This window comes from Symphalangus syndactylus, chromosome 11, assembly GCF_028878055.3.
Source record: "Symphalangus syndactylus isolate Jambi chromosome 11, NHGRI_mSymSyn1-v2.1_pri, whole genome shotgun sequence".
Classification (NCBI taxonomy): Eukaryota; Metazoa; Chordata; class Mammalia; order Primates; family Hylobatidae; genus Symphalangus; species Symphalangus syndactylus.
Genome location: NC_072433.2, coordinates 35,988,764 through 36,000,830, shown reverse-complemented (window position 1 = coordinate 36,000,830; position 12,067 = coordinate 35,988,764). Strand labels below are relative to the sequence as shown.

The window sequence follows — 12,067 nt, the reverse complement described above, 5'->3', positions numbered from 1 at the left end:
TTGCCTTAAATTTTTTAAGTGGATAAAAGTCTGTATGGTCATATAATCTTCATAATACCCAATTTTTTCCTTCAGGTTAGAAAGCTGAAATAACACAATATTGCAAAGACCTATATGCATGCACACACACACAGACACACTACATAAAATGTTCAGTGACTAGCTTGTGATTTTTATTTCCCTTTTTGATATTTTTCTATGTGTTTTAAGTTTTCTAAGGGAAAATGTTTTTGTTTTACCAGAAAAGCAATACTCATTCATATTACATTTGTAATCCTTAGGACAACCTTATGGGGTAGAGGCCATCCTCTGCCCCTTTCAGACAACGGGCTACCTGGCCCAAAAGCCCAGGCTTTTCCCGAGGCCCCTGGGTCATCCCCAGCCTGGCTGTGCTGCTTGGGGAGCAGCCAGCCCCAGACAACCATAGAAGCAGAGAGACCTCGGAAGGCATCAGTCCAGCTGCCACTGACAGCACAAGTGTGGTGGGAGAGAGGGGTGAACAGGAGTTTGCTGTGTGCCCTCTCTGGCCTCAGTTTCCCGTTCCGTGCACCAAGGGGCTTGGACCTGATGGCCCAGAGGGACTCTGCTAGCTCTCACAGGCAGGCAGTCTAGACCCTGTTCCTGTAGGTCACGAGGGACAGGGAGCAGATCCCTGAAGGCACCTTGCCTGGAGAGCCCTCTCTCCCCCACACTACCAGGGCGACCTGCCACGCCTCGGGAGAGGGTCATGGACAGCTCCCCAGCCCCGCCAATCCAGTCCCGGCCCTGAATCAGAGAAGCCGCTCACTTCTTGATTTTCGCAGCACCGGGGGACATGACCCAGAAAGGCGAGCTGGCACTGACAGCTCCCCAGGGGGTACAGTGGGGGCCAAGACTCTGGGACCTCAGCCCACCTGCTGTCAGGGTCTCTACAGAAGCACCTGAAATGAGCTCATGGCCCCCAAGCCCCGCCAGGCCACGTTCCTGAGCAGCCTCGGTCCACTCCCAACGCCGTCCAGGGGCCAGCCCAGGCAGGATCAAGTGTCAGCGGCGCTTGGTGCCCGGGCAGCCACTTCACCTACCTTGTTTACCAGCCTGGGCAGAGACCGGAGCGAGCCCACACGCTCTTGGCCAAGGACGGCAGCCCGCAGAGCTCTGACCAGCTTGGCCAGAGAGAACGCAGCTGATTCCCCCTGCTTTGTGCCCGACCCGTGTTAAAGTTTAACCCGGCTTCCAGGTCTCCTCTTTTCCAGACAGGGGCGCAGGGAAGGAGCGCCCAGCGAGACTGACGCTCCGGCTCCACGCCCGCCCGGCTCTAGGCTGTCGGTTACCCTGTAATTACCTGACAGCTCTGACTGGGCTTAGGAACCGGTGAGAAACCTCAGTCTCATCTCTGGTATCTGGAGGAAGGAAGGGAAATAAAGAGGCATTTTAAAAATGCGGACTCACCAGTTCTCAACCTCCCCGGACCGGTGTGTGGGAAAGGGCGGGCGGCCGGGCTGGCTGGGGCTGGGGCGGGGCGAGCCATCCCCGGCTCGGGCTCCGGGGCCCGGCCCACTCTCCACAGGCCCCGCAGCGAGGGCGTGGCTCCCAGGTTCCACGTCCTGCGAGAGGGGACCATGGCCTGGGGCTCAGCAGCCTCCTCGGGGCACCGGGCAGCCTGCGGAGAGAACAAGGGGAGATAAGCTTGAAGACCGCGGACCAGCACAAGTGCACCTCGGGCAGAGCCAGCCATCTGGAAGGGTCTACGCCCCACCGGTCGCTGGTTACCCAGGGCAGCAGCTCCAACTGCACTGTCCCCCAAAGACCCTAGGGCTCGCAGGATGAAATGCGGCCTGCTGACTTTTGGGGGTATTTGTTTCCGAATACGGAGGCTCCGAAGTGGGAAAGGAGCGTGTCAGCTGTGCCTGAGACCCCACACCTGAGCCCTTCCGAGCTGAAGGGCTGGAGCCTGAGGACAAGCCAGGTCCTAGCCCCACACAGAGGAGGCACCGCAAGTCAGCAGCATCTCCAGCATCTCCGTAAGTCTAATCCTTTTCCTCCAAGACATCTAATTTTCTAATTGCACTTAACCACATGCTTAACCCTTAGGCTTCAGGCTCCTCTGCCTAAGGCCTGTCAGCAGAACAGTGAATGCTCTGAATATTAACATTTCACTGAGGAGGGACTCAAAAGGGCCCTGACTGTGGCCAATGACAAGTGAAGTCTATATACAGCAAGTTCTCATTCATGTATTCGACTAGGCTGCGCTCTGTGCCTAGCATGTGGCAGGCACCGTATGGGTGTTGAGATACAAAGATTCATTCAGTCTTCATTTAATAATGCCTACTGGGTGCCAGGCATCTGCCAGGAGTCCTTTTGGATCAGAAGAGATGAGGCCTGAAAGCTCCCAGTCAGAAGGGAGATAAACACTTCAAAAAAACCCTCATAGTCTGAGCAGGCTACTGGAGGCGGCAGGTGCGGGCCAGGCACCAGGTGGTGTGGGGAATGGAGGGGGGCATGGAGCATTGGTCAGGGATAGAAAGCTTCAGGCAGGGATAGGTCCCTCATGAACTGAACAAATGAACAGAGCTCAGGTATTCCCTGCACAAGTCTTTACTGAGCACCTACTGTGTGCAAAGCAACCTTGAGGACATTTAAGGTGATCATGCTACAGTCCCAGACTCAGACAGTAATGTCATTTACAGAAGAAGCGAAGTCAGCTTGGCGAGGCAACATGGGGTTTTAAGATTGAGGTGGGGGTTACTGAAGGACCTCCTAGTGGAGCTTCCTGGGCTGTCAACTACTCTCCCCATCCCTCACTGCAATGGCCACTTCCTGCCAGGAAGTGAAGATAGCTATTTGAAGGGTGTCCACCTCCCCTCACCCACTATGGGCCCACACACATTCATGTTTGCAGCCCCACTGCACCCAGCCTGCAGCTGCACCCACACTAAGCACTCTGGGATGGCTTGTGGGGTGAACGTTCTGAAATGAACACACACAAAAGCTTGAACTGAAGCCTGGAAGAGAGGTCAGGGCTGGACACAGACTCAGAGCTAAACAGGGCCACCAATGCCACAGGTGAGGAGGCAATCATCAAAGCTTAAGCAAGAGGAGACAGCCATGCGATAACAGGGCTCACGGCGGGGGTGGAAAGCTGCAGAAGGAAGGTGAGAGAGGCACAGGAGCTCCAGGCAAGTATAGAGTTTTCAGAAGTGACTGAAGTGTAAGTGGGAAGGAGAGGTTGGTCAGTGCCCAGTGCATCATGCCACAGAGACGTGGAGGACTGAAAGCCCAGACAGGCAGAAAGCCTGAGCCCGTGGAGGGAGAAGGGCGGATGGCAAACTTGGGAGGGCTCAAAGAGTGGGGCGGGAGCTGGGGGAGGAAGCAGCCACTTCCTTCTTCTCCTTGGGGGTGTTTGGCTAGGATGGGAAGGAGAGGATGTGGTGTCTAGAATAGAGGGAGAGTTGAGCATGTTGGGGAGACAGAGACAGGAGTGACTAAAGCACTGAGAGGCAAAAAATAAATAAATAATAAAATAAAGGGTCCAGGGGTTAGGGGCCTGAAGATCTGGTGTCTGATGTTTGCAGAGCCCAACCCTGGAAGAATGCCAGGCACCTGGCGAGGAAGCCATGGTCTCTTCCTTGACTGAGAACAACTAGGAGGCTCCTGGGTTCAGTCTTACTGGGAAGGGGACGGGAATGTGGGCCAAAGGACAGGGCAGAGGCTGATCTAAATACGTGGGCCAGCTCCACTGAGGAAACTGAGATGGACCAGTGTGGCGTGGAAGAAACCAAGGGGAGCAGCCAAATGTCCTCTTCTCCAGGCTGCTTGGCACAGAGCTGGGCACACAACCAACCCTGCAGACCAGCTGTCCAATGGGCAAGGGAAGGAGCAAGACAGGTCCATCTGCAGGCTCGGCTGCTGGGAAGGTGAGACGGTGCAGGGCACTGGAGGCTGACTCCACAGTGGACAGGGAAGACTTTCAGGGAGATCAGCTCAGCTCAGTCTGAGGGGCAGGGACAGGAGGAGATAGTGTTTCTGTGGTTATCAGGAAGGGAAGTGGAGGAGGCAGCCAGGAAGATATCAGGAAGAAAGAGGAAGGGCGTGTGCTAGATCCCGAAGAGGAAAAAGCAGCTGAATTTAGCAGCCTCGGGGTGTGAAGGTCAAAAGTATCAAGGAATCTTAAGCCCAGGGTTCTGGGCCAAGAAAGCAGCACTCTCTCTCATTTACATGGGCATCTGAGATGAAACCTGGTGTCCGGGGACTTCTACCAACCTAAGATTCGTGGGGGAGGCAGTGGGACTGGTTCAGAACCTGGCTCCCCTGTTTACTAGATGTCTGACCTTGGGAGAATTACTTTGCCTCTCCGTACCTCATTATCTCCACCTATAAAATGGGGAGAACACCACCTTATAGGGTTGCTCTAAAGATTAGACAAGGCCAAGTGTTCAGAACAATACTGGCATATACAAAGAGCTCCAAAATTTTATTTTTCAGTGACTTTGCTCCAGTGGTGGGTGAATGCAGAGGGCCTGGGTGGGGAAGAGGGTCTCTGCCTCTCTGGGTTTAGACCAGGACAGCAGAGCTGCAATACTCCCCCTGCACTAGATCAGGGACATTGCAAAGATTGGGGGGACAGGCTGGACAGCTGCCCAGAGACTGCAGCGAGCAGGGCTTGGTCCCCCTGGGAGAACAGGCAGAAGGTCAAGGAAGTTGTACAGGGAATGCCACCTCCCTGCACACCATCACCTATCCTGGGCTTTCCAGGGCAACCCAGATTTCAAACCCTCTGCTCCCTAGTGCCCCTATGAACAGCAGAACTCACCACCCTGTGCCCCTAAAGTCCAGTCACTGCAAATGCAGGGCCCCATTCTGAGGCTGCATTCCTAGCAAATGACTCTCCCTGGTCAAGGAGACGGCTACCTTAACAAGGGCATGGGGAATACACATCTGGGAAAGAATGGGTGCTCACCCTGTTCAGGCAGAGGAAAAGCCGGGGAAGGTGAAAGACCAGGGGTGGCCACAACCCGCAATTTTGAGACAGTGTTGGGGTATGGAGGTGGTGGGTGGGTGGCAGTAAATGGTACTCCAGAATTTAATTAAACACAGCTTCCTCTTTAATACCTCCCAGGACCAGGCCCTTCACTGCACCAGCCAGAGTTCTGCTCTAACTAGCAATGCGGGGCTTAAGGGGGTGGTCCTGGGATCGCCCTCCCTGCTGAGACCGTCACAACTGCTGCGGCTGTCAATGGCCCGATTCCTCACTGCCCGGAGGGCACCGGCCAAGGCCCTGCTTCCTAACCTCTGGGCGGGCGCACCCCGCCCCAGGCCCTGCCAGGGAAAAAGCGAACTCCCCAAGGGACGTGGTGGGAGGCACCCAACGGCAGCCTTCCAGGGAGCCCTGGGGGGCGGGGAGACGCCAGGAAGGGGAGAGGGCGGCGCCGATTGACACGCCGATCCCGGGTAGGGTCTGCGCTCTTCTCGTTCAATAAAATCCAAACGGGGTCCCGAGGCTGCTCGGATCCCGTGGGACACGCCGCCCCCGTGCCCACCTCCCAGCAAGGTCCTCGACTCGTGCTGAACGGCGCTGGAGGGGACCTCGCAGGGCTGGGTCTCCCGGGCCTTTCCCTCCCTGCGCCCCTAGCGGGTCCGGGCAGAGGGGTCCCGAGGGCAGGGCCGGCCCGGACGCGGCGCCCCGAACGGCGGGCCGGGCGGAGCCCAGCACCCCGCCCGCACCCAGCGCGCCCGGGCCCCCCACTCACCGGCCTGGCGGAGGCAGGATCCAGGCGTCGCCGCAGCGCCCGGGGCTCGGCCCGGCCCGGCCCGCCGGCAGGAGGCAGGTCCACGCCGCCGCCTCCTCCTCTGCCAGCCCGCTCGCGCCCCTCCCGCACACTTTCCACAGGAAATGATTAACTCGGGCCGCGGCGCGTTCCCATGGCAACCGGCTCCGACCCCGGCGGGGGGCGGCGGCGCGCGCCCGCACTCACGCGCACTGGCGCGCACGCGTCAGGCCGGGCGCGCCCCCGCAGGTCTCCCGCCGGCACTCCCACTCCCACTCCCACTCCTTCGCGGGGCCTCCCACTCGGGCTCTCCCGCCTCCCCGCGTCCCGCACTCGCACTGGCACACGTGCTCATGCGTTCCCTGAAGGCTCTCACAAAACATGCCTGCACACTGGCTGGCACACACGAGACAGCCCACACAGCCCCACACCTGGTGAGCCATGCGTACTTTTGCACAGCTTCAAACCCGAGTGCAAAACTTCCACGCGAGTACTCACACATACACTTCTCACGCGGGCTCTCATACCAGTACGTGTCTTCCCATCCCAACACACACACAAGCTCTTACGAGACAGTACATGTACATCCCTTACCGTGTCCTTGCACGCGCTGGCATACATGTACTCACACTGTTTTACAGCGCACACCCTCTCACTGGCTCCACCACCTACTCGCTGGCCAGGCCGCCTCCTAGCCACAGCACTTCCTACCTCTGCACCCCCAGCCCCACCCCAGCAAATGAATATCTTCCCAGCAAGGAAGCTGCCTGGAGTCCCTTAAGGTAAAACATTCCTTCAGGTTCCAGTGAAAACACACCAATGGTGCAGCAGTTCCCGGCCTTGCTGCAGAAGGCCCTGCTCCTGGGGCACCTAGAGCCTCAGAAGAGGCCTGGGGGAGGCCAGGGGCCTGCCAGCCGGGAGAGACAGCTGACCTGGAGGAGCCACTCTGTTCTTTGTCTCCCAAACAGAGGCAGCATTTTATTGCAGAGCCAGCAGCAATATTCTCCGTCACTCTCCACACCCCCGGGTGCGGAAGAGGAGAAAGCAAGTCACTCTGAAGCCAGCCCATGCAGGCTGATGGTTCTGCAGATAATCCCAGGAGGGTGGGTACTCTGCCCCTGCCTGTTTGTCAGGGGATGGCCCAAGAAGATGAAGGAGAGGACTGGAGGGGGTCGGGCAACTCCAGGTGGGTTCTATCTCCTGCTGCCGCCCAGGCGCTGGGCTGCCAGTCAAGAATCTCGACCAGCGACGGAGCCAAGGGCCTGGGCCTCAGATTGTTCTGGACGCCAGAGCAGGACAGTCACAGTCCCCCAGCTGGAAGCAGCCTAGTGCATGCTTTATTTGCCAACTGAGATTCCTCAGTGAAGGCCCGATAGAGGGTGAATGTAACGCTCTTGGAATCATTCCCTAGAGAGTTAGATTTCCAGCTGAACACCACACCGGAGAACTCTTCCAATGGGAGAGAAAGCCTTATTTGGGGAGTTAAGATCTCTGAATTCCTCTGCCTGCCCTCCAAACAGCAGTGATCCAGGGGACTGCAAGGGTGGATGAAGGCAAAATGTCTCTAGAATTCTGATTTAGTATCTATCTCCCTTGATTATACTCCCTATGAGTTGATGGGGCAGGGGATGGGGAGGGCAGAATGTTTGTCTTTAAAGTCCTGGTGCAAAACTGATGACTTTTTCTTACTCAGGGATTGAGTACATTGACATTAACTGTAGGTCCTTCCCACCAAAGCCAAACCCAGATTTTTAAATTAATAATAACATTTATTGTTCTTTTGCTTTGATTACAAAAGTAATAGATGTTCATTGTAACCATATCCCACACACTGGAGATAAATGCTGCCAACACTTTAGAAGTCTTTTTTTTTTTTCTGTGTACATAATAGATGCCATTATTGAAGCTAACACTGTCAGGTATGGCACTAAGCTCTTTATAAACAAAATCCCATTTAACCCTGAACACCCTATGAACACCAGTACTGTCATATTCCCGTGTTTCAGGAAAGGAAACTGAGCCTCAGAAAGTTTGTTCACAGATGCAGTGTGTGATAGAGCTATGACTCCAATAGGTACTCACACAGTACTATCAGATTCATATGGGTATAACAACTTATTAAGATCAAAGCACCAGCAAAGGAAAAAGAAAATCGAAGTGTAAGGAGGTTGTATTTTTGGAATTCTAGCAAAACTCCGATCTGAAATGTAAAAACTACTTATTTCATGGTTGTTGCATTTTTGAGACAAGATCTTGATCTGTTGCCCAGGCTGGAGTGCAGTGATGCAATCACAGCTCACTATAGCCCCGAACTCCCAGGATCAAGTGATCCTCCCACCTTAGCCTCCTGAGTAGCTGGGACTACAGACACACACCACTGTGCCTAGCTAATTTTTTTTTTTTTTTTTTTTAAGTAGAGATGGGGGTGTCTCACTATGTTGCCCAGGCTGGTCTCAAACTCCTGGGCTCAAGGGATCCTTCTACCTCGGCTTTCCAAAGTCCTGGGATTACAGATGTGAAGATGTGAATCACTGTGCCTGACTCAATTTTTTTTGTTTTTTTGAGACAGAGGCTCACTCTGTCACCCAAGCTGGAGTGCAGTGGGATTACAGGCGCACACCACCACACCTAGCTAATTTTTTATATTTTTGGTAGAGACAGGGTTTCACCATGTTGGCCAGGCTGGTTTCGAACTCCTGACCTCAAGTGATCCACCCGCCTCGGCCTCCCAAAGTGTTGGGATTGCAGGCGTGAGCCACCGTGCCCAGCATGACTCAATTTAAAAAAATATATATTGTGTGGAGTTGGGGTCTAGCTCTGTCGCCCTGGCTGGTCTCAGAATCTTAGCCTCAAGCAATCATCCTGCTTCAGCCTCCCAAAGTGCTGGGATTATTTGCATGAGCCACCATACCATGCCCATCCCAGTTGTTGGAATTTAAGAATGTACAATGTCACCAGGAACTACATACCGACTCCAAGGTCATTTCTAACCCAGAAACTTCACTGATGATTTACATAGGAGGCTGCCAACTCTCCGGCCCCAGGGAAGGTGGAAGTTTTGCTGAAACCTGGCCATCCCAACACTGAAGTCCTAAACCCTTGAGGGAGGACTCTTGGGTTCAGCCTCAGCCTTGATCCTTCCTGCCGAACTCTGGCAGAGGCACAGCTGTCTCAGGGAGGGCCAGACAAAAGACAGTGTCCAGAACACTGCAATTCCACGCCCACATCCACCCCATCCCCAGGCAGGGACTAGCAGCACCATCTTTGTGTTCAGACAAGATCAGGTGTGTTCACGATGGTATGCCGATAGACTTTTTTTTTTTTTTTTTTTTTGAGACAGAGTCTCACTCTGTCGCCCAGGCTGGAGTGCAGTGGCACAATCTCGGCTCACTGAAATCTCTGCCTCCTGGGTTCAAGCGATTCTCCTGCCTCAGCCTCCCGAGTGGCTGGGATTACAGGCATGCGCCACCACACCCGGCTAATTTTTTTGTATTTTTAGTAGAGACAGGGTTTTGCCATGTTGGCCAGGCTGCTTTTGAACTCCTGACCTCAGGCGATCTGCCCGCCCCAGCCTCCCAAAGTGCTGGGATTACAAGCATGAGCCACCACGCCTGGCCCATCTTTGTGTTCAAAGGGCCGGAAACCCCTTACTGCTCAGGCATTCATCAGAGAAGTGGCCAAGAGCCTGAGAGTTCCGCTCCCCAAAGGGAAGGAAAGAAGGGGAATGAAAAGTCAAATTGTGTTTAATCTGATTCTCATAGCAACCCAGAGTAAAGCACAGATAAGATTTACACGATTTTCCCATTTTAAATGATTTAACCTGAGATCAAGTCTTCTCCGAGCCTTATGCAAATGTTGCTTTCTCCCTGCCTGGAAAGCCCCTCTCCTTCACCCCATTCTCATCCGCCTCCACTAACCCTTACCTGGCCAATTCCATACCTGCTTGTCCCTCCTTCAAGTTTAGAGGTCACCTTCCTTGACCCTCCCAGGCACCAGCAGGCGGGCTCAACCCACCCCCTGCAGCATCCCCGACCCTGGATCATGACGGCGTTCCTGTGTATACCATCTGCTCCTTCAGGACAGGACCCTTTCATTACTTGATCACAGGGAAAGCCTCAGCTGACCCCAGCTCAGGGCCTGGTATCACAGACATGTTCATTGAATAAATCCATAGATCCCGTAGAATTCAGAAGGGAAGAACAGGTGCATGAAATGTACCCAAACAGACTTTCTTCCCATGTAAAGTAATGATAATGTCTACTAAAAGGAAGTAAGAGAAGGCTCTTTAGCAATTATTTCCATGTGGTCAGGAAGGAGTGCCCTGCAGCTGTGAAAAGTGTGTCCTCTCATGCTTCTGGGTAACAGAACATTTACTGAAGTTGGAGAAACTCATTCTGGAGTGAGCCGCATATTAAGTAATCTTGACCCAATTAGCTGCTTTTTTGAATCCACATCTTCCAATCTTCCAATCCCTCTGAAATCATTCACCATGAGCACTGCAGAAAGAACTGCGGAGGAGGCTGGACGCGGTGGCTCACGCCTGTAATCCCAGCACTTTGGGAGGCTGAGGCGGGCAATCACCTGAGGTCAGCAGTTCGAGACCAGCCTGGCCAACATGGTGAAACCCCATCTCTATTAAAAACACAAAAATTACCCGATGTGCTGGCGGGCGCCTGTAATCCCAGCTACTCAGGAGGCTGAGGCAGGAGAATTGCTTGAACCCAGGAGGTGGAGGTTGCAGTGAGCAAAGATCATGCCACTGCACTCCAGCCTGGGCAACAGAGCAAGACTTTGTCTAAAAAAAAAAAAAAAACCCTGTGGAGGAACTCTTGGAGGCGAAGAGCCTGGCCCTGCACCCAGCCCCATAAGCATGAATTTGGTTTCCGGCTTTGCATGTCACCAACTGCAGGTCTTGGGCACGTGACTCAACCTGAGCACCTCAGGGGGTCTTGCAGAAGGCTCACAGCTGCAAGCTCCCAGGAAGCCAGGCTCCTCAGTGGGCATGGAGAGGTGGTGGTCTTGGATGTCCCCTGACTGGAATGTAAATTCCTCTCATCCTTGTCTGCTCTGGACCCAGCTCAGCAGGCATTAGGTGTTCAAGTGATATTTAGACAAATGATACTTTTCTCACTTTTTTCTCTCCCTCTCACCTTCCTGCTCCCTGTGTCCCTTCCTTTCTAGAAGCTGTATTAACAGGGGAAAACAGTTCTCCCATTTTCAGAGAACCAAGGCAATCTTTCCCCCAAGAAAATCACCTTGCCGGCCAGGCACAGTGGCTCAGGAGACAGGAGGATCGCTTGAGGCCAGGAGTTCTAGACCAGCCTGAACAACATATTGAGACCCTGTCTCTACAAAACAACAAGCCGGGCGTGGTGGCGCAGGCTTGTGGTCCCAGCTACTCGGGAGGCTGAGGCGGGAGGATGGCGTGGGCCCAGGAGTTTGAGGCTGCAGTAAGCTATGATCATGTCACTGTACTCCAGCCTGGACAACAGAGCAAGATCCTGTCTCAAAAAAAAAAAAAAAAAAACCTTCTAAGAGGACTAGAAAATAAAAAGAAAACCACCTTGCTTTAAAATATCCAAATGGTGGCTGCCTTTCTGCATTGGCCAGAAAGACTGAACTCGACCTTGCTCCCCTAACTCTCAGTTTGGGGGAACCTAAAACCTCTTTATGACTCAAGGAAGAATTTGGCGGAGATTCCCTCCCTCCTAGCACTCCAAGGCTAAAAGCCAACCGAGGCTTTGTGGGGTTTTTTCCCTTGTATCATTTCCTGTAGTCTAAAAAAATGAGAGGAATGCAAACATTGAGGAGATAATGGACGTAAGCACCAGGTAATAAAAAGATTTAGCAATAACCGCCCTGAGAGTAGCAAGGGCCAAATAAGCCCCGCCCCCGGCCCGCCTCCCAGCCTGAGGATCCTCCCACCATCCTCCAGAAGCCACCGGGCTCCTCCTCCTAAGTGGTCTGCCACTTCCCTCCTTGCTCCTAAATTGTTCTAGCTCCGGGTTCTAAACCAGTACATGCGTTATTAACATCCTTCGCATTTTTCCCCACTTCCTCATTCACTTCTCCCCACCTGCTGCAAATTCTAGGTGGCAGTTTTTGTTTTTGAACTTAAATTTTTTTTCTGCACAAATCTAATAGAAATCGAGAGAGAGGAAAAACACAAAAACTAAAACACCAAATCCCACCACCCTTCACTTATTATCATTGGCCCAGATTTTTCTTTCCAGTATCTGACCTTGAGCTGATGTCATTTCTGTGTTAAGGAGAGACAGTATAGAGGTATGGCTAAAGGTGGTTCTGGGTCCAGGCAGACCCGG

At 53.6% G+C, this 12,067-nt stretch overlaps 1 protein-coding gene across 6 annotated transcripts in view; it reads right to left on the bottom strand.

The window, feature by feature from the left end:
* KIFC3 (kinesin family member C3) overlaps window positions 1-6,612 on the bottom strand; it is a 44,810-nt gene extending 38,198 nt beyond the window's left edge. For 2 of the 6 annotated variants that reach the window (XM_063612666.1, XM_063612669.1), the window contains exons 1-2: window positions 6,339-6,380; window positions 1,429-1,639 (exon numbers count right to left, since the gene is read on the bottom strand). In XM_063612666.1, coding sequence (XP_063468736.1) covers window positions 1,429-1,639; window positions 6,339-6,365 — 238 coding nt within the window. In that variant the 5' untranslated portion in view covers window positions 6,366-6,380. Of the gene's footprint in view, window positions 1-1,428; window positions 1,640-5,726; window positions 5,926-6,338; window positions 6,381-6,561 lie in introns of those variants that run through there. The other 4 variants (XM_055298032.2, XM_055298031.2, XM_055298035.2 and 1 more) reach the window with 4 other exon arrangements.
* Window positions 6,613-12,067: the final 5,455 nt, after the last annotated feature.